General features: G+C 44.7%; 1 protein-coding gene across 1 annotated transcript; it reads left to right on the top strand.

The window, feature by feature from the left end:
• Positions 1-419: 419 nt before the first annotated feature.
• LOC115312832 lies at positions 420-27909 on the top strand. The gene is made up of 4 exons (XM_029971767.2): positions 420-477; positions 12701-12819; positions 22282-22392; positions 27802-27909. Exons 1-4 carry the CDS (start codon positions 420-422, stop codon positions 27907-27909), a joined length of 396 nt encoding a protein of 131 aa, XP_029827627.2.
• Positions 27910-27965: the final 56 nt, after the last annotated feature.

The following is a 27965-nucleotide window of genomic DNA, read 5'->3' as shown; positions in this document are numbered from 1 at the left end:
AGCGAACGAATGCGCGATAGATTTAAAGCAGCAGAAATTTGCTTCCAAAATGTCTAGAATTTTTATACTTTTTCCACCTGTTTAAATATGTCATTGTTGTGTTTAGATTTTATTCACCAGTACAAGCTTAAAACGCAAGTATTCAATACTGCAAAAAACCCTCGCTGCTTAAGTACTTTAGAACACCTCTTTGTATCTAAAACAAATATGGTAGCGATATTCAAATTTTCAAAGTAGACTAAGAGAAATTTCTGCCTAGATATCGAGAGAGATGTTATGTTACAACTTTGAAATAAGAGGTTTTCTAATCAATGTTAATATGTACTACCAGGATGGAGGTATTTTGTTTCGCCGTGTCTTGATATTTTGTTATTTTTTTCAGGACGACGAACTCGTGAAGATTTTCACGTATTGACGTAATGATAATTTTGATGTCTATCTTTATGGTCATTATGGGTCTTGCGACGTTTCTTCATGGTAAACCAAAATCGAATTCTTTTGGAGTTCTTGACCGTCCGGTTTCTCTAGCACTGGAGATACAACGCCAGTGGTTCTAGATTGAGGCACTGGTGTTGTTTACTCTTAATTGAGGTCTAATAAATAGCTTTCGGGAAGAGTGAAGTCAGGGTATTCAGAAAATGTATCTAGTTTAGGAAGTGTTAAATAAACGCCTGAGCTTCCCGGTAGGCTGTCGCGATTCCTAATTGAAATGCCGCTGCGGCTTTCCTTGTCCGGCCGTAGAAAGTTCAACAATGTCCCTCTTTGTTTTCTCTCAGACATGTTTCTTATTTTATGATCAGCTCATTGCACCACAGAAAAGTGATATCCTCAGGCGTTTGAATTTTCTTAACTGGCTGCCACAGCTGATATTCTTACATCTGTACTAGACTTGAGCAATTTACACACGTGGACATATTTCTACATTTGAGCTTGTCAGCACTTTATCAGTGAATTTCTTTGCTGTAAAACCGAAAATAGCGATATCTGGACGTGACTAGTGAGCAGTCATGTTTACGTACACTGTAAAAAATGGACCGTAATATTTACGGTCAAATACCAGGCAGCTGATGCTGCCAACTTGTACAGTAAAACTAACGCTGCACTGTAAATCTGGTTTACGATAAATTTGAACGGGGACCGTAGAAATCTACGGTCGGCCTTCAAATTTACGGTAAAAAGATTTACAGCGCGCCGTTATTTTTACGGTGCAATTTAAACGGCGACCGTAGATTTCTACGGTCACCATTTAAATTTCTCGTAAACCAGATTTACAGTGCACCGTTATTTTTACTGCTTAATTTTGCCAGCATCAGCTGCCTGGTATCTGACCGTAAATTTTACGGTCCATTTTTATGCGACCGTAAAGTGTTGAAAACTATGGTACTGGACCACACCATTATAGTCATTTAAACAAAGTAAAACATACAACGTAAAAACAAGGTCGGCCGAGTATTTTGGGGCTGTTGTGTTGCACTGTTCAACTGACTTTAATCGCGCATATCTAAAGTGAATAAGCAGTTATGCACAAAAAATTTTGTCTGCGGCGAGGTCGGCTGCTCTTGCAGCACCCGATGCATTAATATTCGTGACCGTGCTGTCAAAGAAAAGTAAAAAAGTGTTATATCTATCTGCATTTCCATTTATATTCCGACATGTCAATTAACTCCAGAACCTTTTTGTTTACGTATGTTTTCTTGTTTTTTATTCGGGTTCCTCGATCAGGGTTGATCCCAACGACATATGTAAGAACAGATATACGAAGTAGTTTTTTTTTTTTTTACAATTTCAGCTTAGAATACCCGTTAAAAAATAATGAGGCAATAAATACCTAAATTGGACAGTGACTAAAGCTTTTGAAACACTGATCTTTTGAATATGCCTAAGTAGCCTGGAACTTAATCTTGCAAGTTAATAAAACTCCCTCATATGAACTTCTAAATCCACCCATAGACACTTTTTTTTTTACCAAACTCATACCAGGCTAAGAACCGAACAGCCGTTCACCGAATTACATATTTTGTTGACTTGTAAAATGCAAATAAAGAACGAAAGGGAATATCTGCCAGTTCTCAACTATAGTCGTTTATAAAGCAACACATTATAACATTTTGCAATTGTAACGAAGGTTGCTATATAGGGAACCGCATTCAAAACTGTATAATAGATCATTGCTTTTTTTTTCCTCGTTCTGCGCTAATAAATTACTCTCAAATTAGTTGTCTTTATGTTAAGCAACATGCCTATCTTGGAATATACACACTGCTATTATTATGTAACAACAATATTCAATCGAGCCACTTTTAACAAGACCTTTACATCTTCGGGATATTGAAAATGTTTAGTTCAGAATATATGTCTCCACTGGATCCAAAGCTGCAACAGCAGCCTTTGGAACTGATTTATATTTTTGTTCTGTAAAACTTAAAAGTGGAAATAAAAGCCTTGTTATTTTGAATAAACATTTTAGGTCTTTTTGAATGAAGACTAGTCGCCGTGGCGTCGTGAGGCAGGTACAGTCATTTCTTAGAGTATATAGCTCATCCTAAGTTATAACAGAGACAATGCTATGAAGGAAAAATTATATTTGAATATTTTTAACGAAAAGTACCACTCATTAAAATATTGTTTGGTAGCATGTATTCGCACACTACAAAATATATTTGAGTAAGCGAAGGACAGGGAACACGAAATAAAATTATCAGACTTGCTTTTTATTCTACAATATCTCACCATAGCATGCCTCTAGCATTGATAAGACCTCTCGCTGCACAAGTTTTCATGCAAGCAATGGACATTCTAAAACAAGGAGCTCAGTCTGGACCATTGCTGAAATATATGTTAGGTCAGATAAAGTATACAAAGGAACAAACAAAAAAACACACCGAATGATGCCAAGAAGTACAAATGAGCTCAATACCTTTGAATAAACTCCAAGGTGATGCAAATCTCTTCTGTATACGCAATGTTGAAAACGTAGTACGCGCTGAATAGTACAGCCAGTGCGTGGTCGAACATGTGAATTTCGTCCATCACAGTTATTCCATCAATTGAGATCGAGTACATGCTGCTGGCTGAGTAGATGCTTTTCCCTAGAAAAGAAAGGATAAAACAAAGGGCGTGAAGGCAGATATAAAATGTAGGAAATTGCAGAACTATAATTGTATCTTAAAATCATTATAAAATTATAGGCAATATTGATTACTTGGGGTTCGGAAAGTGGTCAGTGAATGCTCACCATGAACTAGAATGCATGGGGAGATGGGTGGTGCATCTTGAATCATGTCAGTTACAGACTGGCCTTACTGACAGGCACCATCGCAAAATTCCTCCAAAACACCGGCTAAGTGGGACTCGCTGCGAGGCTCGGCAAATACCTGGCCCATAGATTTGTATTCTAGGGGGTAATTTAGTGCCTCTTTAACGGGGACATGCGGAGCAAACCGGTCCTTTTGACCACAACTACGTCCTATGTACATACTCACCGTTTCCACACAAGGAAAGTGCTTTCTCAAATATGCAGATTTCATGTGTTCTGGAAGAAAGGTGGTAGATTTCAGGTTCGTAACATCATTGTATAATGATGTTATGAACTCAATGATTTTATGAACCTCGACTGAACCAGGCACGTTTTGAAGGCTTTCAGCAAGTTTGCCGAACAGGTATTGTTTGTACAAGAAATGCCGACGTTGAAATTCATAAATGTATTTTTGGACTGTTGATACCGGCATAAGAAGCGTTCCGTTGAACTTCAGGCACAAAAAAAAAAAAACAAAAAAAAAACAAGGTGGTATTTTACGGCCGTTTCTTTTTTTTCTTCTGCAGACAGAGACATTAACACGTCGTAGTTATCATCAGGGGATTGCATCACGTTAACAGAGCCGTCTTTATTAGAATCCGCACTAGTCGACTGAGTCGAAGACTCCTCAACCTGAAGCGGGTCTACAGGCAATGCGCCGTCGCCCAAGAAACCCGTCACTCGTAAATGCGCCCAGTTCAAATGTGCCGTGAACTATGATTTCACACGTTCTGACAGTTGGAGCATGAACACGAAACCAAAATACCGTCGGTGATGTGGCCTTTTGATGTTTTAGCAATGCCTCCCGTGTGTGGCACTCCTCTAAGCATGCTGGCGAAGTACACTGAAAGCTTTTTAAACTCCTCGAAGCAAACCGAACATACCCTTAGGCGTTCAAACGCCTATGTCTTCTCAAAATATGACACCTGAGAGCATCATACGTGACAAACTAGCGACAGCATCCTTCGTCCACACACGGAAGAATTCGAGAGCTGAAAACGTGCTCATCGAATTGCGCAACCAGCAAGCGTGCTTGAACAGAAACTGCAAATTCTGCAAGTAAACATCTTTTAGGGTGTTGTATTTATGACACCGTTACACTATCCTTGCCAAGCAAGCAGCAGATTGATAATGAAATACCTGTCTCGAGTATCCAGTTGCCTTCCGCTCCAAATTTTCAGGTGCACAAAAATCCGGGAATGCCACGAACGAACGAGGACAAAATGGCGAGGAGACGGGCGGGAAGGCGGGAAAATGAATCGAACGTTCGCTTCTTCCACTTCTTCCCGCGTTGTCCCAACCAACGTAGCTTTCTTTTGTCGACGCTTCTAGCTCGTCGCATTGTTGCTCTACTCTGTTTGCTCTTAGATATATATATATTTTTTTTTTTGTAATTAAGGCAGTTACGTTTTGCGTTGGCGCGGACAAAGAAAAGAGGTGAAGGGGCGAGAGGAGGCTCCCTGGGTTCCCGCAGCTTCCGAAGGTCAAGCGTGGTGACCAATTAGCGATGCGCGTCTTTTCTTTCTGTTTTCGTGCTCCATGAAGTTTCGCGTATCCCTCTCGCTCTTTTTTGCTCGTTTACGGTGAATTTGAGGTAATTCCTCTTCACGGCGTTCTTGCAGTTTTTATTAGCGTTAGACCGACACGTGGAGCGGCTCTGTTTACCAACACGGCCGGAAGGCCGCGCATGCGCGGTAGCTATGTGGGCAAAAGCACCCGGCTCTCCGTGTTTTCGCCATTGCGTTCTATGGCGTGCGCTCGTTGTTGACGTTGTAGGGACGCTTGTATCTTTATTTGTGCGTCGTATTTCCTCACAAGCTATGTCGTATGCTATGAACGACTATTTGAGCTCGTGGCCCGAGCCTGAACGGCAGCGGTATCGAAACAAACTGTGCGTGGACGGCGTTGCCTACGAGGATCCGTACGCCGCAAAACAAGGCCTGCTGGACTTCCCACGTAAAGTTGCTGCCACGGAAGCCGACGGCTCACGTCGTCGTATATTTAGTTCTTTCGCCAAGCCAGTTCACGGCCGACACGGTGCAGGCGTACAAGTCTCTCGAGGTCTACGATTACTTCGAGTCGGTTTCCGCACTGCCGGCGGGATCAGCAGACTCTGGTGCTGCGGAAGTGTGTGTATTCATTAATTTATTAAAAACACACAGCGTCTTCAAGTCAAGGTATGATATTTTTCCTACCCTCATGACCACAAGGCATGACAAGCAGGGGAGGCACTCACTTGATCGAATGACGTTTTAGCGAACGCCCACGTTTCATCGAACGACACTTTAGCGAATAGTCGGACGCCGCGAAGCGGCGTTTTCGGGTGGGCCAAATGAGTTCATATTTTTGTAATGAGTTGCCGCAGACTGTCGCCGCGAAGCGGCGTAAAGCGCAGAGCGACGGATGGGTTAACGCGCGCCCCCGTTATTCGCTAAAACGAGCATTCGCTCAAATGTTGTCTTTCGCTAAAATGTCATTCGCTCTTGTGATATGGACCCGACAAGCAGTAACGGTTTGTCCGTTCTGCAGTCTTGGCGGTAACAGGTTAAAAGTAACGGCGTTGTTGGTAACGCGTTACTTTTTTCAGTACCTACTCGTTACGTTTTCGAGACAGTAGCGGGTAACATACTTATGTTACTATTTCAAGTAACGTAGTTACGTTAGTCGTTGCTACTTCCCAAGTCTTAAAGAAATTACGCTTCATTTTTTTTCGTGTTTTAGGCGTCAAGCCATGTTTTTCTTTCCGTTTTTTGTCGTAAGTATTTAGGTGAAACCGAAAAAAGAGATAAAAAATTATGTTCAGTTTCTGCATGAACATAATGTTTCTTGATATATGAGCTGTATCGTCAAAACCGTAAAATGTGTTAAATTATAATTTAAAAAAGTAACGCGGAAGTAACGTGCGTTACTTTTTATCGGTAGCGGTAACGCGTTCCTTTTATATTTAGGTAACTTAGCTCAGTAACGCGTACCTTTTATTTTCAAGTAACGAGTAACGTATTTCGTTACTTTTTTCCGGTAATGCCTACAACACTGCCGTTCTGTCACCGATACCCTTCTGCTGGGTAGCACGGGCGTAGCAAGCCTTCGACGCGCGCTTGGCCGGTGCTGAGAGCGCGAACACCATGGAAACAAAATCCGGGTGGTCTCGATCAGACAACGGTTTCCCTGCACATAAGGAAGCCTCGGGACGGATATTGAAATGAAAGCCGCACTTGCTTCAAGAAAGTGCTTGCCGCACAAACGATCGTTCGCGCGAGGCGACCATTCTTTTTGATCCACGGGTATCATCCACCTTCTATGCCTCTCAGAGTCTGCCGGGAACTTGTGGAAACTCACTCCGCTGCTTTTCTTGTACATTTCGGTGCAATTAACTGCAACACAGCTTCGCGGCATGCTGAAATGCTATGACGCTCATGCGAAACGTGCGCGCGTTTGCCCACATCCCCCGGCTCCGGCGCGATCGCAGCGCCGCCGCAGCTCCGTGACTTCAAGCCCCGCGTGTCGGCGTAAATTTGACGGTTGTTTTTTACAGTGTAACTTGTAACGCTAACCGTTACAAGTTAATTAACGCTAGTCGTGTTCAAGATACTGTCATTTCTAATTTGAAAAGTTTTGTAATTGCAGATTTGATTTTCATTGAAGCAACTGTCATGAACTCTGTAGATAATTAGATTATTATATCGATTAAGATTTTCTCGTTATAGTTTAATACTAATATGATAACCCGACTTTTTTGAGCTTCCAATGATGGCTTCAATTGTTCAATCGTCTCAGCAGAGAAAGAATACATCTCGATTGTTTCCTTGATTCTATCATGTCTCTCATTCGGAATATCATCGGCTGCTCGGCCTTTCATTTTTTTTCTCGTTTTATTTAATTCATTTCTTCTTGCTTTTGTTTTTCTTCTTTACTTTATTTCTTTTTTTTTTCCTTTTAATTTTTCGTCTTTCTTTCGCTATAAATAATATTATATGTTTTTCGAGACTGCTACAGGAGTGGATTCAAAAAATATTATCACACATGCTGCACTTGCCACGATAACATGGAACCAAAATCTATAATTTTAAGGCTTCCTGCTAATGGCTGTTTGACTCACAAATACAGTTGTCAGTTAGTCACTCGCTGTAGCACCTGGATTTAACTCACATGCCCGCTAGAAAAAGTACAATACTCTGGGTTCCTGGCAGGCCACGCAAGTGAACTGCAGCGACAGCCGAGGCTCTGCACATGGTTTCTCAGAGTTACACTGTCGTGTTTAAATTTAGTTTACTAAACTTTGCTAAGCTTAGCAGACGGTGGTCATGTAAAACTATGATGTCACGTGAGGCCGTGACGCCAAGTGATATTAAATTCTCGATAACTTTGCCGGAGAAGTCACCCAGGGAAATGTACAAAAATAAAATTTTCTGGTATAAATTTAGCAGAAAAACTCTCTTCAAATTTAAAAAAAAAAGCGTCATTTCTATATTTATCTAGAAAAATATGCCGTCATGTGAGGTGAAGTCACATGACACCATGATTTCACAATGTAACGACATTAAAATTTCCTGATCAATTTAGCGGTAGAACGTTCCTGCCATATTTAGCCGGTCAAAAGTACGTTTTAGCCCCGAGGAGATGAAATGGTGCTACCTGCGGCTCCTTGTCGTGACGCAGTAGCGATGATTACGTGACCGCCTCTGCGCTTCGTTGGTAGCAGGTAGTTTTAGGTGTATTGTTCTAAACTCATATTTAATTCGCTAACTTGAACAAGAGAAAAGGGTTCTTTTTTACCTAAGTTTATCAATGCACTTCCCGTAGAAATTAAGCTCAAGCAGCAGGACAACAGTGGCGTCGCAGCCTACGAATAGGGACCCAGCCGATCCAGTTTCGTGTTATCCTACTGACCACGATGAAGTCGGTCGTTATCGTGGGTTTGAAGGATTGTCAAGTGACTAAACCGGTAGATTCTGGAGTAGCATAATTCCCAAAGCGAGCTTTTTTATTTTTCTTTCTTTCTCAGTTTTTGGAGACAAGCATAGCAAACAGATCAATCGCGAGGACGGCCGAGCAGGCGTCGAACTAGGCATTTCGATCGCCGCGGTTTTTTCGCCGTTTGCACGCTCGGCTTTATGGACACGCAGGTAAAATAAAGTGTACTATCACAATTAAAATGAGTGCGATCACCGCTCCGCGTAGCCCGCGCAGAGCCGTATATGTAGAGAGTTTGGCCATTCGTTGGGAAGTATAGACGCTTTACACACGCGCCAAATTACAGCCGCCATTGCTGACCTTCTCTTGTCTTAGCGAAATGCCGAGCAACTGAAATGGTAGTTGACGATCCTCTGCAAAGGCCACTGCTTTAGAAAAGGACACAGTTGAATCTAATGTGGCAATAACCTGGCCTGCTATGGTAATGATGAAGTGAAATAGGCGAAATAAGAGGAAACAAAAACTGAAGGTCAGTTATGGCGGCGTCCATGCACAGCTGCTGCAAAGCGTCTATAGGAGACAAATAAGGAGGCGCCATTGGCTGAAAGCGGGCTGGGCGTGTTCCAGGGCGTCTTCAGAAATTCGAATATGACCAACCCGAAGCCGGAAATAATACCCTGGCGGTGGTCGCGAGAAACAAGCCTGATAACTGCATTAGAGTAACTCTCGATGACTGAAAATATGGTACACCTGATGTTTCAATCACGCTCATCCAAAATGATGGTGGAAGAGTACGACTAGCGGAATGATCGACATAATCCGTACGCCAAGAGCCGAGGGCCGGGAATCTGCCGCCCGAGCGGTCACACTCTGTCCGAGCAAAACAGAGTTGAGCGGCGCATTCGTTTCTTACCTCTTTCTGCATGATCAAGATCAAAACAACACGTGCACCCTATTTCCAACCACAAAGAGTTACTATACTTCACACCTACGCGCTTATTAAAACCATTTACGAACATATACCTTTGATCAGAACTGTTTCTCGCTACCACCGTTAGGGGATTCTTTTCGGCTTCTGGTTGGTCAAGAAAGCATGCCAAGCCCTCTTTCCGAGTCTGGTGCACGCCCTGGCTCTGCCCGCGCCTCCCATTGACCAAACTCTCAACATATACGACTCGGGGCCCGCGCAGAGCCGTATATAGGGAGAGTTTGGCCAGTGGGGTGTGGCGACGAGGGCGCCGGAGAGGAGAAAAGTAAACGAAAGGGAGGAGAGCGCCGAAAGAGCCAGAGAGATAGGAGGGAGCAGAGAGGAGACGACCGCCATTTTTTAGCAACGCTGTCGGAGACTGGTCGGAGAAGAGCACTGCTGAGGCTACGCGTCGTCTGCAACGGGCCGATTTCTTTTTCGCCTTCATAAAAGTTTGTGTCCTTACACCGAAAAATCTTCCTTTATTAGCTTTTTAACCCACCGAGGAATAACAGAATGTCATTTTCTTGCCAGAGCCAGCGATATAAAAGGCAATAATCGAGATTTAGATGCCGATCCCACGCATTCCGCCGGGAAAATCATCGAAGATGGCGGCCCTCTTCACTCAGCTGCGAGCAGCCGGGAGTTCACACGCATGCGCTCATGCCCCTCGCTCTGCGCCGCGTGCTGATTGGCTCGCTCGGGAGGAGAGCGTTACGGCGGCGAGATCATAGACTGACCAAACTCTCCCCATATACGGCTCAGGGCCCGCGCAGAGCCGTATATTGGGAGAGTTTGGCCAGTGGGTGTGGCGACGAAGGCGCCGGAGAGGAGAAAAGTAAATGAAAGGGAGGAGAGCGCCGAAGGAGCGAGAGAGAAAGAAGGGAGCAGAGAGGAGACGACCGCCATTTTTTAGCAACGCTGTCGGAGACTGGTCGGAGAAGAGCACTGCTGAGGCTACGCGTCGTCTGCTACGGGCCGACTTCTTTTTCGCCTGAATAAAAGTTTGTGGCCATACGCCGAAAAATCTTCATTTATTAGCTTTTTAACCCACCGAGGAATAATAGAATGTCACTTTCTTGCCAGAGCCAGCGATATAAAAGGCAATAATCGAGATTTAGATGCCGATCCCACGCGTTCCGCCGGGAGAATGATCGAAGATGGCGGCCCTCCCCACTCAGCTGGGAGCAGCCGGGAGTTCACGCGCATGCGCTCATGCCTCCCGCTCTGCGCCGCGTGCTGATTGGCTCACTCGGGAGGAGCGCGTTACGGCGGCGAGATCATAGACTGACCAAACTCTCCCCATATACGGCTCTGGGCCCGCGGTATTATCAGTGCCCCCTGGCGGCTGCTCTTTGAAGCATCAGTGCACCTTGCGGTCGAGACATATCGTCTCTAGCGACCGCCGCACCACTCTGCACTTCCGGGTCGTCTGCTAGCGAAAAAAAAAAAGCAGCGCGAAAAAAACGATGAGGACGTCTGATGTCTCTCTTCGCCCTCGACGTTCTTATCGCGCTGTTTTCCATGATGAAGGGTATCACCCTCGCTCGCACCGCGCTAGCTTCTTGCCTATGCGCATTGGTGGTGCTTTGCTCTCGCAAAAACTTACGGGAAGTAAATAATAGGCAGTCTTAGTTGATTGTTTTGACACCTCCGATAACAATATGATATTTGGTTAAAGGCGTCGGCAAAGTATCAGGTATTGTTATCGGAGTCATGAGAACAATCACCTAAAATTTCATAATAAAAAAATGACGCTAAAATTATAACCTTCTTAGAGTGGAGAGCGAAAAAATGTTCCTTCCTCTCACCCATCGTGTCGTCTGTGCGCCGAGTGGGCTGTACCTAACATCCGGCTGGCGTTCAAGCTCGGTTTAAAATCGCGTCATTTTGGAAATTTCAATTGCAGATGCGCGGATTTTTATATGAAAGTTATCGTATAATTCTGTGCTCGATAAAAAAGACTATACGGGTTCAATTGCACTGTTACATGAATGCAAATAAAGAAAAAAAAAGAAAGAAATAGGAAAGGTGTGTCAGAGTGACCAGTTTCCCCGGCGAAAAGTAAATCCGGTTGCTGTAGCTTTTTCTGCTATACAAAGTTCGTACTAGTGTAGACCTTTTGCCACAATGAGTGGAAGGCTGGAATAATGAATAAAAACGTGCTCTCCTGACGCCGTAGACGCAGTGGTTGAGGGTAGAACTGCCGGCTGACTCTACTGCTATTAAGTTAACGAAACAAAGATACGCTACTTGATCATGTACTGAAATAAACCAACAGAGCGCTAAAAACTGATTTCGGAGCAGCCATAAATGTTCTAAGAACGTGAACCACTTCACAACGGCAGCCACGAGCGAGAGTCCGGTGTTCGTTACAGCCCGCTGGTAGAGCCCAAAGAAGGAGAGCGGCAACCTCCCAGTTTGTCGTCTGCTAGCGGAATCGGGCGCGCGCGTGCCCTCTCTCTCTCGTTTTACCCCGCCGAGCCATGCTGAACCTCCCGGATGTGTAGAGAGGGCGCTGCGGTCGAACGAAATGGCGCCGCTCTGAAAGCTTAATATCTTTCACCCTTCACCATCCATTGCCCTCTCGTCCCGTCCCGCCTTTGTAGTGCTCGCCTTCTCTCTTCTTGCCTCGCGTTGCCTTCGCCTGTACTGCACACTAGTGATACGAAGTATAGCGGTTGAAGCCTGACGCCAAAGCTTTAGAACGAAGCGTTATTTTATACAAAACGTTATAAGTTATGATTTTTCTTAAATTTTAATGCGGAACTGGACTTCGTTTTCGCCCGTTTTCGATAACTGCCGCCATTCAGCTCCATGTAGAGAGAGCTCCGTCGGCGAAATTATGCAACTTTTAAATGAGATAACGGTTAGTTCTGAAACTTTGGCATGTGGTTCGGACCTCTAGCGCTATATTTTGGTGGAGAATGAGCGTTCGGGGAAGCGTAGTTCATTTCTGCGATAAAAAACAACAACAACAAAAAACACTGAAAAAATGTTTGGGACACCCTGTACATAGATTACAGGTGACGCACATCAAAGACTGAGTTGCGACAAGGAACCGGCTCTAACAAAATAGAAATGGACAGGAAAATAAATTGGGTGAAAATGGTTATTCGAATTATTAAGGATGTCCAACTGGTAAAAAACAATAAATATATGAAATTCCCAAAATCCCGTAAAGTTATAAATAACCCAATTAGTCATATCAATCTTTACAGGTGCTCTACAGACATATATATAAAAAAAAACATATTTTTGTAAGGTCTATAGATACTGGTATAGCTTGCCTGATAGTGTTTCCAATTGCCCAAGAACTTTTTTATATGCGAAAACACTTACCTCGAATTCGCTTACCTACGTGCTTACTGTTTATTATGATAATGTGTTCTTTGTAATCTGTACCCCCTCCTCCCTTGGCCGGTAGATGGCTGGCAGTACGTAAGAAATAAAATGAGTAATTTATCGAGTTTTGTCTTGTGAATGTTTCCCCCGGATAAGCATCCAACGTTTTGCTTTTTCAGATGTGGAATCACTATGTCAGGACTGGTATCTCGATGAAACGCTGAGCCACATGTCAAAGGAATGTAAAAAGGACCTTGAAAGTCAATTTTTGAAAGAGTGCGCGAAGATTGGTGGCGTGGTAAGGATCTCATCTGCCTAGAAAGCTTGACAACTACATGCCACGTTATTAAGGCTCGTTTACACAGTTGTGTCCAGAGCGACCGCTGCGACGACGAACAAATCTTACCGGTTGGAACGAGGAGTTGCCGTGCAACGAGGCGCCGAACGGCCTTGTGATTTGCAACTCAAGAAGTTGAGCCGTGCTGAACGTTTTTGCTATGTTTGAGGAAAAACGTAGCCACCACATGGACAAACCAATCATGGGCCGAGAAGAGCTCGGCCGCACGCGTTGAATGCCGGTCGCCGTTCCTAGTATTTGCTGAAAATCATGGCATCGGTGGCAGGTTAAGTGTAAAGTCGAAGCTCCTCCAAACTCTTTCGACTTTAGCAGAGTGAACGCTGGAGGGGAGGCGACCTCCTCTCCAGAGTTGGCTCTGCTGAAGTGTGGAGCCAATTTACTCTTAACCTGCCATCGACTAGAGTATCACATCTGGTAACATTGGTTACATCTCAGCTAAATTACAGATATAATTAACATAACATTACGTGTACAATCTTATTTATTTAGAAATTTTAGACCAAAATACCGATTTATTCAGAAAATACTTTGCAGCGTAGTGCTTCCTTCTGCAAAAGGAATTACTTGTTATTCGGTCAATAATAGAAAGTTCAAGCCGGAATCGTGTTTCAGATTCAGAACAACATGATGTTACCCGTCTTTGAGGTCAACGTAAAACCTCGAGTTTCTGCACGGAAGGTAATCATCTTGGCGCTCTCCCTTTCCTACCCTGCGAGGGGAGCCAATTGGGGCAAGGTAGAAAGTGGAGAGGATATAAAAAAAGGAGGAGGATGGCAAAAGTGGAAAGCGCGAAGTGTTTGCTGATCTTTAACTAGCATGGTTCTCGGTAACATTGCCCACTTTCATTCATAGGCTTCATCGTTGTTTCGCAAACGCCTTATTTTGCAGTCTTATTCAAAATTGGGGCTCATAAAATTTGTATATTTTTAGCGTGTGCATTTCGAAGGACAGAGTGCACGAATGAACTTATGCAAATGTACATAGCCCCATCTGATCTAACTCCCGAGGTTCTGTATGAAAAGGCGCGTCAAATATTTTCTAGACTGAGAAGTGAACACATTTTGTTGTTTTTAGGGCCGCAAACGGTATTTCGGAGATGGGGACGGTTCTGTAGGTGCATCTTTGACAAAATACCTCTGACATGATTTAGGAGGCTTATGTCAAAAAGCATCGAGGTCGGCCTGCCACTTTTCGTCTTCCAGCGATGTTCTGGCTTTCCTGAAGCGCGAGCGCCTTAAAACATATAGCAAAATTCACTGCTTTTTGACAAGCCTTCTTGAATCATTTCAAGGTCTCTGTTCCATAGTTGCCGAGTTTGACGCAGAACTGATGTTAGCTTTCGCTCTAGTTTGCAGTCTAGAATAAAATTGCCAATGGGCCCGTGCACGTGGTCACAAAAACTCGTGTAGCGCAGCTCAAAATGTTCACAAAGTCACGCCTTTTGGCATAACCAGACACGAGGGTCCCCTCCTTCGACCGCTGAGCGCGCATCACTGTGCTGCCCTCTCTTTTTACGCTACAAAATCAGTCCCAGAACTTTTTGATCACCTGTATTCACAAGAATTTTAAAAATAGGAGTTACACTGTTATATTCGTGTTATTCAACTTCAGCATTGGGAATCTTTGCATCTTTGTGGCCTTTCGGATTCCATGACTTAATAAATGGAACTGTTTTTGTTACACGTACACGGCCCTTGCCGAAAATAAAAAAAAGGGGAAAAAAAGAAGAACGGAACTTTTTGTTATTTTCAGCCGAAATCTACGGCACTGCTTATTTTCCGGCCATATATATATATATATATATATATATATATATATATATATATATATATATGTTTTTTTCCTTTGTAAGTTCAGCTTAGATTGCTGTCATCATAATTGTAAACACTTACAGCTGAGGTGTGACGTCGGAGTCGCTAAGGGGCCATTTCGGAGAAGATAAACTGATTGAACGTTAATGGTGCGAGCGCGCACGGTAGAGTCCGCGTAGGCGTTTCGTATTAAGCCGAGTAAAAACCGGACAAAAATTCCACAGCGTTTTGGAGCCAATGAGTGTGTATTAAGTAGAAAGCATTTCAGCATTCTCCGTAAGAGGTGATCGAGTGTGCCTTTCGCTTATTATTTCGGTACAAATGGTCACATGAGCTGAGCAAAAATCGCCGAATAAGCATGGCCAAGGAACTAGACAAGGCTTAGTGCACTCCCAAATGAAGGTTTGTTGAAACAAACATACGCTATTAATACAATCTTTTGGCTATTCGTTCAGGTACCTGTCAGGTGCATCGACGGTGCACTAACGCTCTTCATTTCCCCTTGCTTTCTGAAACAGTTTGGGTCGTAAAATTTTAAGACATTTTTACCTGCGTATCTCCCCAGCAATGTTGTTCGTGCTAAATATATGGGTCACATGAGCACCTATCCCAGTGCACTGCCAGATTTCCAGGCGGGATTGGTTTACTGATCATGCATGTTATCCTGCTACCATGCATCACCATGCATATTATCTTGCTGGCATGATATATTTTTATCAGCAGCCCTTGATATGTTTTAGCGGTTGGCTGAAAAGAGCCTGCTTCGATATAGAGCGCGGTCGACGGTCGAAGTGTCCCACTAACAGCTAGCGCCTGTAATGTCTCTGTAATAAACAATATATGTACACCACGATGAAAACACAAGGTAGGGCTGTGGGCTAAAAGAAGCTCGAAGGACTTGAATAGACAGTTTTAGAATAACGATGCTGGTTCTTACGTACGCAGTACGCAATAGTATAGCGTACGCTAAAAACGACCTGCTCGGACTAAATTTAGTTGTGCTTAACGTTTCGAAGTGAGCACCTCGTATGATCTCGGTTAAATTTGCCAGAGCCGTACATTTACACGTGCTTATAGCGCAACCATCCTCCTCAAAAGAAATATTGAAAATGAAAACGTGTCGAATAATTTTATTTAAAATTAAATTAAACCAAGCCGCAGCTGCCTGGTCAAGCGAGCTTTTCTCCGGGGTACAGAGGCTACGAGTACGAGTGCGTAGCCAAATTTGATCACGAAGCCTCCGTCAATCATCCCGTGGAAACGGCACCATTCATCAATGCTATCGCGTAATTAAATTCATGACCTACTGATGTCCAGTGCATAGCGACAACTTGGGCGATTTCTTGAAGAGTCGTTCGTTCGTCGGCGATGAATTGTGCGAATAGGCCTAGCGTTGAGCAAATCGCAGCGTTGAAGCAAATTGCGAGAGGTGAAAATTTTCACTTTGCACTCCTTCAGCTGCATGGCGATCTGATTCGATTGCTGTAGGTCCCGCAAAAAATTGCCGAGCTGAACACCACGCAATTTCACGTAACACTGAACTTCGAAAACACCACCTCACCCTTGCTGCGCCAGTCCAGGCAACCGCCATCTTGAAACTGCTGCTCTCTTTGGGCGCGAGATCTCTCGAGAGCTTCTCGCAAAGTCCGCAAGCCCGCAACGCAAAACCTCTAACGTTGCGTGCGCACGCAATACGCTAGCCCTTCTATTGTGTTCTGCTCATGCGCACTCACGACCCACGATCTCCTTGCGTACGCAAAGCTTTAGCGTAAGGTCCACTAAAACTGTCTAATATCTCAGAATTAAAAAAATAAAGAAAAAAATCAGTAACAGCGCTTGCTGATTTGTTGAATTTGTAAAATTTAGAGGCAATAGGACGTTCCTAGGGTGGTGGCATACATGTACAAAACGCGTTACAAGGAACGAATTACTTGTAGCTAGTTACTATTTTCGGTAACGAGTAACGTATTTAGCTACTTTTTTAGAAAATGAACGAGTAATGGTATTTAGTTACTTTGAAGGCCAAGTAGCGAGTAACGGTATCTCGTTACTTTTGAGGAGTAACGTGTACAACACCGCTTAAACGGCCTTGTTTTTATTCCAGCCTGAGTATGCGTCTATTTCGACAAAGGCAGATGGGAAACTCGAAAGACAAATAAACAGTATGACAGTACGGCAACGTAAATCGCTAGACACGTCACTGGAACAGTTCGACTGACGTGTCCAGCGATAAACGTTGCTGTACTGAACTCTACAGCTGGGAATGTCCTTCACCCTGCGAGCACAATCAGGTTCATTGGTTGAACCTTGTAGAAACGGGTACGGACCCAATGTAAACCCGGAGGTTGCAAACACGGAAAGGTACACAAGCCATTACCCGCTGTCCTCAATGAAGGCGCAGTTCTCGAAGATTCACCAGCTCTTCCTGAAGCACAACACTGCCGTTCCTTCGAGCGCGTCAGTAGAACGGCTGTTCAGCGTCGCCGGAGATGTATTTTCAAGAAAGTGGGGAAACATAACTGATGAAAACTTCTACAGGAAGCTGCTGCTTAAGGGCAATGACTACTAAAAAGAACACAACAAACCATGAAACAAAAGCGGTTGTGTATTTGGTCGTCAAAGTAACCTAGAAAGTAACTCGCTACTTTTGAGGTAACTCACGCGTTCCTTTTGAGAATCGGTAACAAGTAACGTACTTAGTTACTTTTTGAGCGAGTAATGAGTAACGGTATTTAGTTACTTTTTTGTGGGTAACGTGTACATGTCTGGGTGGTGCGTACCTCGCGATTAAGGAATTAGATATTTTTTGGGTGTTAAAAAGGTTCCGAAAATGTCTAACCATGACGGTATAGATGTCCTAGTCTATAGCATTGAAATCATACACTCTTCTATAGGCGGCTACAGGAAACTTAATGATCGCTGGTGTATAGCTTTGGAGATTCTTTTAGAGCGCAGCTCTTAGGGGCCCGTTTCCAGCCTGAGTGGCGTCGGCGTCGCCGTTGGCGTCGCCGTCGGCGTCGCCGCGCCTCTCCCTCTCCTCCTCCTTTCCTCCTCCTACTTCCCCTCCTCCTCCTCCTGTCCTCCTCCTCCCCCTCCTTCTCCTCCTCCTCCCCTCATTGTGTAGTATGGTCCGGGCGGGTCACGTGACCTCGGGGGGAGGGGGTCACATGACCCGTTTCCAGCCTGTGCGGCGTCGGCGTCGGCGTCGCCCCTCCCCCTCCTCCTCCTCCCCCTCCGCTCCTTCTCCTCCCCCTCCTCCCCCGCCAAGGTCACGTGACCCCGGGGGGTGACCCCTCCCCCCGCCGGTCACGTGACGGCCCGCCCAAGGTCATGTGATCCCGTCCCCTCGAGGTCACGTGACCCCCCGGACCTCTGCCCTCCTCCTCCTCCCCTCATTGTCTAGTATGGTCCGGGGGGGGTCACGTGACCTCGGGGGGAGGGGTAAAGGAGAGGGAGGGGGAGCGGGAGGGGAAGAGGACTAGCAGGCATGATCACGAAGGAGGAGGAGGAATATACCCTCCACTCCTCCTCCTCAAGAGCTGCGCTCCAATTCGGCGTTACAGGAAGTTGTAAACGGCTTTCACTTTTTTTAAAGCTGGCTACGAACAACTAAATTTTCGCGCATCTGTAGAATTGGAGACATACACTTCTCTATAATCGGCTTCAAACAGTTGAATGGTCGCGCGTCTATTCGCGTCTCCAGCTCGATGCTCGCCCTCGCGCGGCGGAAACGGGAAGCGCTCTAGTGAGGGTCCCCCGATACTCCTGCTCAGCGGGCACGGCTGAACTGCTCGCGATCGTGGCTCGCGAAATGTCCGTTTCCGAATGCAAACAACACTCTTTCACTGTCCGAACATAGTGCTGCAGCCTGTATAGGATTATACTTTATTAGAGAGTTTTAGTATCGCGTATGGAAGCAAGCACTGTGCGTTTGCGTTAGGGTGGCGTGCTCCACGTATCGCAAGCGCGTCGTTGCCGTGCTCCGATTCGAGCCCCCGATTTTGGGCTCCACGCACGCGCAGCGTCGAACACGCAAAGCTAACGCAAACACACAGCGCTTGCTCGTATATGCAGTACTAAAACTCACTACTGTTTCACCGGCTTCCAACGCCAACGAAACGTGCTGTGAGCAGGCTTGCAACAGGTAGGCGTTCCTTCGAACTGGAAGGGCTGAGATGGGCAAAACGACGGCGCGTAAATACGAAAGTATATAAATGTTAGAAAAGATAAATAATTAAAAAAAAATTCGTTCTTTTTTTTTTTTTTTTGGGGGGGGGGGGTTTGGGGGGGAGAGGGAGGGGGAATGAGGTGTGGAAGGATATTGGTGGCGACTTTGGAAAATTTGCCGATTGTCAAAAGTCGCTACTTTGATAGAACCCTCAATTAATCTAATTTTACATGAATTTCTTACATTAGCTAGAATGTTCATTGATTTTAGACTATATTTATTTTATAACTTGGTACTTGAAAATGCTGCAATTGACACCAGTGATGATAATTAGCACACTTTAAATTGTCATACTTGTTCGCGCGTTTAAAATTAGATCATAACAACCAGTTAACTGCGAGCTTGAAAACTTGCGTATTAAAATATCTTAATTTTGATATTTAGATTATTATTAATACGAATCGCGGCAATGTATGCCCCCAATTAACGCTACCATCACAAAAATCTGCCATTTAACCATTGTCTTTCCTGAAAGGTATCATTTTGTTTTCTTTTTAACATATGAAAAACTCTGACATCGTTATCAAGATAGACAAACACTGGATGCAACATAAACTCCTATGCGTCCCGCGTTGCTTTAAAAAACATGCACACTTCAGCTGCCTAGTTGACTCGGATTTCTTCTTTTAGTTTTTTCTACTGAGAACAGCGTTCTCACTAGCATTCATGCGTTTTGTGAACATATTGTATAAATTGGATTTATCGTCTTATTCTTGTGCTGGGCAAAATTTTAAAGCAATTAATCATCGAAATACCCCAAAACCAATTGAAAGGCCCGCAGTTCATTATTTCAGATGACAATTATCTGAGTGAGAAAAGGCAGCGAGAACGCACGAATATCAGCGGATTTTTTTTTACAAATAATAATATTCTGTGTTATCTCTAAGGCGTATGAAAGAGCCGGACTTTGTGTCTTTAAAGAGACAAAAGTTTCGGCGAACAACTTCTTTAAATAAATAATTACGGTGTGAGACACATCTTGAGTTATGAAAGAATCTGATTAAAACATATACCGAGAAATTAAATCCAAGATAGAGGTTAGTTTCGGTTTCGCTCTAAAATTAAAACGTGCCTCCTGGCGTAAATATTAAGCTAAACACCGTTCTTGTTTTCAGGGTAAAGAGGTGGCCTGCGCGCATAACACCCTAGCTTCCTCGTATTACCAGAAATAATTTGTGTCGCTCAGTGAAGCCAGCACACTAGACAGGCTCAGGAGCGGCACGCATCTCCAACCCTCACTAAACCCGCCATTTTGGATAACGAGTGGCGCCACCTATAGTGAATTGGAGTCGCGAATACAATTGGAGACGTACGCTTTTCTATAGCAGGTTACAGAGAACTGAGTTTTTGCACGTCTATAGCATTGGAGTAAAGCTTCTTTATTGCTGGCTACAGACAACTGAATGGTTGCCTGTCTTTAGCTTTAGGGACGTACACTCTCCTATATATCGCTACAGACAATTCAGTAGTCGCTTCTGTAGCATCGAAGTCTTAAACCTATATATAGCCGGCTATAAATATATCAATGGTTGCATGTTTGTAGCTTTGGATCAATACAAATTTCTATAGCTGGCTAAAAAAATGGTGAGGCTACGAGTCTTTACTCTAAGTGCCACAAAATTGTCTATATCTGTCCATAGGTTTTTCTAAATCTGCCTATATCTGTCTTTTAGGTTTTTATAGCCGACTATAAAAGGCCGCACAGACGGTGATATATGAAGTTACAACTCAAAAAGGTAGGGCTAGGGAAAGGAAGGCTGGGGAGCAAGTAGCGGACGGAACGCTGGAAAGCAGATTAAGATGCCGAGAGACAGTGTTTTGTATATGATCATGCTTTTGTGCTGTTGCTTCTTACAATTCCGTTGGCTATATGAAGGTTTCGTAATGCTCGGGACCGCAAGCGCCAAATCGAAGCTCTGCTCTTTATTATTTAGGCCGAATATGTATAAGCGGTCTTGAGGGTTGCTACCTATGATTTGTTTTTGCACAAACAACAAGAGGTTGAAGGATGATGCTCCGTCGTCGCTGTTCGTGTATTGTTCACCCGCTATTCAAAAAAGTAGACATTGTACCCTGCTTGCCACGCGACATGCAGCAGCATCCGTCGTACAGTCTGCTTGGAAGAAATCAACGTAATTGAACAATATTCCTGTGCAGAGTTCCCCACAGGTGCAAAACACCTTTGTGCGAGCGGTCGTATTGGGCGTAAATCTGAAGTTGTATAAAAATTTGCCGCCCTGCCACTTTATAATGGGACGCTGTAGATACACCATCTTAATATTTTTTTTTAGATAGCCTATGGCTTTCAGTGATTTTTTACAGAAAATCAAAATAAGTAGTGTGATGCAGCCACAGCAGCCACGCTGTTCGCACTGCGCCAACAACAAACATTGCTTTTAGTTCAGCGTGGTCGAACTCTCCTTTGAATAGTCAACTTCATGAATGCTTGTTAGTTTATATTAAAGGCGGCATATATCAATAACGTAAGGCAGAAAATCAGGGCACCTTGCCCTTTTTATAATATAATTGTACAGCTGGCAACTGATCACGACGTATGTTCTTTGGTTTGAACGCGACGTCAAAAGGTTGAAACGTCAGCCTATAGTATCAGTGTTGACGTCTCTCTCATGCTGCCAGTTCTTGCTTGGCTATAAGGCACGAAGAAAAAAATAAACAGTCAGTAGATTTACTCTGAATCGTTTATGTACCGAAATTGATAGGACATAAGTTTTGATAAATTTAGAGAGGGTTTGGCGATCGTAACGCTTTTATGTCTCGCTCCTGTCCCACTTTTTGTTCTACGTTTTCAGCAAGTTACCGTCGTCAAAATTCATTATTAATCTTTAAATCGCCTTCAATCTTGCTTAAACAACCATAAAAGGAGCGTGTGAGAGGTTAATATGTTTCACAAGCTGGTCTCAATAAATTTTGTCCAGTCAACTACAGCTATTGATACTTAAATATCAGAACTGCAGAGAGGAGCTGGGTTTGTTTCCTCTCTAGCGCTATCTTCCTACCATGGATCACTCATCGGCGTCTCGGGAGCCTTGATTGTTCAGGCAGTCATTCAGTCAGTCATCCAGTCAAAATATTTATTGGGCCGAGCCGCATAAGACATGGGAAGGAAAACAGGGGGACCTTTTCGAAGGCTTCGCGGCATAATCAAGACGGTACGCGCAGACAAAAAACGACTAAAGGCACAAGTGCATGCTGAAGGCCGGGCGCTCGAGAGAGACACCCAGCTGTTTTTACCTTGTCAGTCACCATTTGACTGCGACATTAATTTAATTTTTAGGTTATCCAGTGCGCCCATTTTTTCGTAGAAGTGTGTGACATCTATTTCACCAAATGTGTCTATTTCAGTTCAAAAAGTACGAGGTTTGCAGAATTCAATGTCTGGTAACAAATGGAAAATTTGTAAGCAACAAGTACGTAATGTTGAAGAATGACCTACCTTGCGGACCATATGGAGAGGTAAGTGGTATCTGAACGGCTGTGAGCCATAGCGTTATTTAAGCAAACTTCTACAAACCAGATCTGAAAAAAGAAACCACCTTTGCTGGCGGAACGACATTAGACAAGACAATCACAAGTGATGCATACATCCCCCTCCGCAAATTGCGCAAGACAGTGTTGCAGATTTGTGGCTGCTGGCATTCGTAACCGCCAGCAGCCCCACTGAAGAATGAAACTACCATACACGTGACACTTGGGACCCATATCTCGTAATACCATATAAAATTATATGAAATAGAATATAAACTTTTTCAATGAAAAACCGTTCCTGAAATACGCAGCGGCTCCAATCATTTTGTCGACGCGCTATTGCGATCCGATCTGCGGCGCTTGATGGAGCACCCATGAAAAGAAGGTTTAGCATTCTGCGACTTCCGAACACAAAGAAAGCAGAACGCTAACAAAACAGGGCACGTATTTGCTTTGTGATCCGTTCACTTATTTTTTTCACAGCGGTAAGAAAGAAGTATTTGAGCCAAATCCAGTATATACGGAGCGTACGACCAGCCCGAACGTACATGGGAGCGCCCCAACACTCCCCGCGTCGCGGGGTGCAATATGGAATAGAGCATGAGGCCTTGTGGGATTTTCCGAAAATGTCTGTTTGATGTTTGGTGACGGTTGTTTACCATACTTTGGTCGTCAGGAGGCACATAAATGAAAGCATCGTTCTTCTACCTGTATAATGGTTTCCAAAGGACCTTTTTTAAGAAAAAAGACAATGAAGCAACACTGGCGGCCGTCATATTCAAAGAATCGCTTCCAGCGCGAAGCGTGTGAAATCCATCACGTTCACGTCGAACGCGCTTACAGCACTCCTGTCGAATAGGCACGCCCTCGAGCATGCGCCAAACGCTTACTCGTGTCTATTGCATGATCAAAGCGAGGGCCCAAAATATGGCGGCCTCGAAGAAATTACTGGAGTGCGCGCCGTTATGAAAATGAATCTATCAACTATATGTGGCGTACAGTTCTTTCTATAATGTGTATTTATTTGCGAGGTCGGTGTATAAGATTTGAAGTATTGTTTGCACTTAAAATAGCAAAGCCAATTTATAATATATAATACGACCAAATTTAGTTTTCAGTTTATTTTCAGATGAATCTCTTATATGGTATTATAAGATATGGGTCGTATTTATGCATATGCCCCTATCAGAAGGGATTGCCCTATATTGTCTTTTCAGTTTGTATAGGCAGCTAGTGTAGCCCCGATATATTGATCTACATACATATAGGCTTTACAGAATAATTTATACTCTGTGCGCTAACGCACGTGTTTGGCTTGTTCGTATTCTTCGATTTTCATTGTATGGCTAGATCGTCCCACGAATACTCTCCCCTCCTTTTTGTGGTTCTAATATTGTGTAAGTGTCAAGTTTTACAGGTTATTATGCAAGCGACGACGTCGAGATCATAACGGATGAACTCGCCGTCGGTCATGACGACCTCTCACATAAGAGTATACTTGACCATGAAATGGTGCGCACACAAAACCTTCGCGTCTGACGGGGCCCAGCCTATCGTGCACGCACGACATTACACTTCCCTTTCTCCTGTCGCGGAGGATTCTTCGGAACAGGAACAACGAAACCAAAGGTCGTTTCTCCGGCACATTTCGACGTCCCACTGAACAGCAGTCTTCGCGCGACATTTGGAACTCCTTTCCTGGTGTGAGTTACGCGAGCATTCTTTGATTGCAAGCTACACATGCGATCGAATAAGAAACAGGCAAGCCGAGGCAGAAGGACCGAGGGCAGCCTAGCGAGCCAGCCAGCCGGGCGCAACTCTACGCCGGGCGGCGTATTGAAAATTCCTCAAGAAGTAAAACCATGACGCAAATCAAGTGCCCTGGTTGGCCTACTTGAACGCCTCTTTTTCGCAAGCAGGTGCCTTAATCTACACGGCGGGACCAAGTGGGAAAGGACTATGAAGTCGCTGCCTGCTGCGATGTCCCATGCAGTCCCTTGGTCCCGCTTGGTCCCGCCGTGTAGATTGGGTGCGGAGACGCCCGAGAGCCGCTCGCGCTCTTTGGAGAAAAATGACCCGTGACAGTAAACCAGGCCTCGTAGACGGCGACACGCTACGATGGGGACGACCACCGAGGACGGCCGGCGGCAGCGGCACGATGGCTTGGGGATATTGCCAGTAAGCAAGAGTTTTGGAGGCTAAAACAACCAACGTCGCAGAAAGCAAAAAACACGTGCGGCCCGTGACAATTGGAAATTTGAGAATAACGCGCGCAATTTCGGCGCACGTTAGCACTAAACTCAGCGATTGCGTTTGCGCACACTACACAAGAAAGTTTTAGAATAGCGTTTCTCCGCCGCGACGTAAAAGTCCAGGGATCTGGCGCTTGCAACGCCTCCAAGATACTGTTACTATTTTTATTTCACGCACAAAATGCTATAACTTGACAAAAAAAAAAAAAAAAAAAAGCCTTGTTTTTTTTGTTAAAAGTAACATTGTAGCGGTCGACGGCCGTGTCCGCCTGCGTCGCCTCGGCAAGAGATGTCTCATGTACTGACCTTCGCACACCGTACCTTCGCCGAGAAATGTTCTCGCGACGCAAGCACCAAGTTGCCGGCGATCGTTGCCAAACCGAGTGCAATGTCGTCCCGTATTGAAAATCGCAGTCGCGAGGATGCCGCCGTCTTCTCATCACGAATCCTCCTTGGAGGAGCGTAAAGGCTCTTTGCGTACCCACGCGATTTTTGAAAAATAGCTTATGCTAAAATAGCACACGCAAAGCGCAAACCGTGGTTAGCGTTCGGCGCATGCGCAGTGGCGACGACGCTACTTTTTGCGTACGCAAAGCTTTAGTGTGCGCTATTCTACAACTCCCAAGTAATCGTTCGTAAATGCACGCCAACAGGGCCGTGAAAGCAAGCAAATCTCCCAGAGCACCGTCCCATCTCCGAGTCGGCGTGACTTATCGCGTGGAACACTGGCCGCTGTTAACCAGCCTCAAGCCCCCTGCTTCTCCCCCCTCTTCCCTCAACTTTGTAAATTAGAAGAACGTGTGCCGGTCGCAAAAGAAAGTCACCGCCTCCGCGTGTGTCTGGTGGCCGGTGGGCGCGCTTGTGACGTGCTTGAAAAGAGACCAACCAGGCGCCCCAGATTCGCGCCATGTTTTTCTCCGTGAGGAAATTAACTATACGCCACGGGGCGGAAGGTCAAAGGGCAATGGGACGAGTGCGAGAGTAAGATCGGGGTAGCCGAGCAGCGCGAGAGGGTGCGAGCGCGGCGAGCTTGAAAAAAGCTATAGTCGGTGACAGGAATAGAAAGAGTTCGTCGGAAACTCCCCCATCCTCTTTCCCCTTTAGCAAAGGGAACGCTAGAGAGGAGATCGCTTCCTCTTCAGCGTCCGCTTCGCTAAAATGGAAAGGGGTGGGAGAAGTTTCCCTTCAACTATTAACCCGTCACCGATGGCGCCATCCTTGTTGTGGAAATGATCGAGACACGCACCGCGCGTCACTTCTGGGAAGAACATGGCGTGTGAAATCTAGCTCAGTGCTGCGCTGTGCCCCCATGATCTCCTTAAGGGCTGCACGTTGCACGTCCCTCGTGCATCGACGCACCTTACGTTACTTTAAAAAAAAAAATTGGGTTGTGTTTATGTTTATACAGCCTAGAACTTGGTCTGCCTCGACGGGCGGCGAATTTCTCAGCTGTAGCTGAAACATGTAGGGGCTTTATTCACCGGCCATAGAAGCGTTAAAAAAACTAACAAACAGAAAGACGTTAACAAATCTCTGTAATGCGAAATTAGAGCACTGTTCTTGAGGAGGAGGAGGACGGGAGGGTACGGAGGGGAAGGTATGCCCTTCCTCCTCCTCTATACCCTCCTCTCCTCCTCCTCAGTACCCTGCTCTCTTTTCCTCCATACCCTCCCCTCCTTTCATAGTTTCCCCGAAATGTAGCTGGAAAATCTACGCCACATGACCTCAACACCAATTCAGTTTCCCCGTAAAATGTAGCGGGGAAAATGACGTCATAGGACTTCGTGTCACGTCACCCATGAACGAGTTCAGTTTCTCCCCTAGATTTAGCGAAACAATTGACGTCACGTGACCTCAACACCAATTCGATTTCCCGCTAAATTTAGCGAGGCGGTTACGCCGGCGGCGACGGCGACGCCGCTCAACGCGGAAAGGGGCGCCTAAGAGGTGCGGTCTAAAACGTGCGAAAAGAAGGTAACGGAAACAATCGATATTTCGGGCGCATGCAGTTCGTCGTCCAAGCGACTTTGGCATGGGCAAATATGGGTTCGTAGGAAAGCCTAGAATAAGAGAGCGCCCACGACCGTGATCATCTGGTTTATGTGCGTTGTGTTCTGGCTAACCTTGGCAGTGTGCCTGGTCACCAGAAAAAAAAAAATAACATTCGAATAATAATTACTGCAATTAATAGAGCTCTACTGACTTTACTAAAATTACACAAGAGAGAGCTGCTAGTAAGCGTCTCATGAAGCACGCGCGGAAAAACGAAGCTGTTTTTGTCCTTTTTGCATCGCCAATAAAGGAGGGCGGCACTGACTAATAAGCGTCCTTTTTGCCGGCCGCACCAGACATGCTGCCAGTGGCACTCTTCTTTCGCATTCACCACAGCTCAGACGTTTTTAGACGATCGCTCTGTACGACTGATTCCGAGAATCAGATTGAAGTTTGTAGTACAGGTTGAGCACAATTTGCCGCGATTCTCACCAAATTGCGGATAAATCTTTTTTGTTGCAAAAACTGTATGCAGGCGGGCTAGCGAAGGAAACACAGAGTCCCCGGCAGAGACGCGCCTGCGAAAGTGAGAGCGGTTGCAGTTGTCAGGTGCCATTTAAAATGATAATCAAGGTCATTTTAAATTTTAAATGATTACTCCGAATAAAACTCTAACTCGGGTTTAGTTTGTACATAAAAACGTGTAAACATAAAACTTAAATTTTGAAGAAATCTTTGTTTGCAATTCCTTACATCAGCCATGGTGACATGGATGTCGAATAAATGAATGTGATTGCAATGAGAGCATCGCCAAGCAGAAGTCTCATTTGTTCAAATATTTTATATATTTATGTATTAAATGCCACGCTTGAGAGCTTCCTTAAAATATGAATTTCGTTTCACTGGTACAAAACAAGAGCATTACGTTAGGGACAAAGTCTATGCACCTTTCACTGTCGAAGTTTTTGACGCACTAACTTGCGATGCGCAAGAGTGCCTTGCAAGGGCCGCGACACAGCCCCTAGCTTTCCGCTGCTGTTTAACAGAATATGAAACGAACCATAGCCGTTTAACTTTCGCGTCCTAACCCTATTTAAAATTGAGAGATATACTGTCAATTTAGCGACCGCGTAATCTGTTTTCTCCTCGATAGAAATGCAGCTATGGAGTATGCTATGGTCGATGCGACGTGCAGTTCTTCGATCAAGTAAAACCAAGAAGCGATGAAGATATTAATAAAAATAAAACAGATTTATTTTGACCACAATTCTACTAGTAGAAAACTTGCTATTGATGCTGTACAAAAATAAACAGCAT

The sequence above is a fragment of the Ixodes scapularis genome, unplaced genomic scaffold (genome assembly GCF_016920785.2).
Source record: "Ixodes scapularis isolate PalLabHiFi unplaced genomic scaffold, ASM1692078v2 PGA_scaffold8__174_contigs__length_109621045, whole genome shotgun sequence".
Lineage (NCBI taxonomy): Eukaryota > Metazoa > Arthropoda > Arachnida > Ixodida > Ixodidae > Ixodes > Ixodes scapularis.
This window is presented reverse-complemented; position numbering and strand designations above follow the sequence as displayed.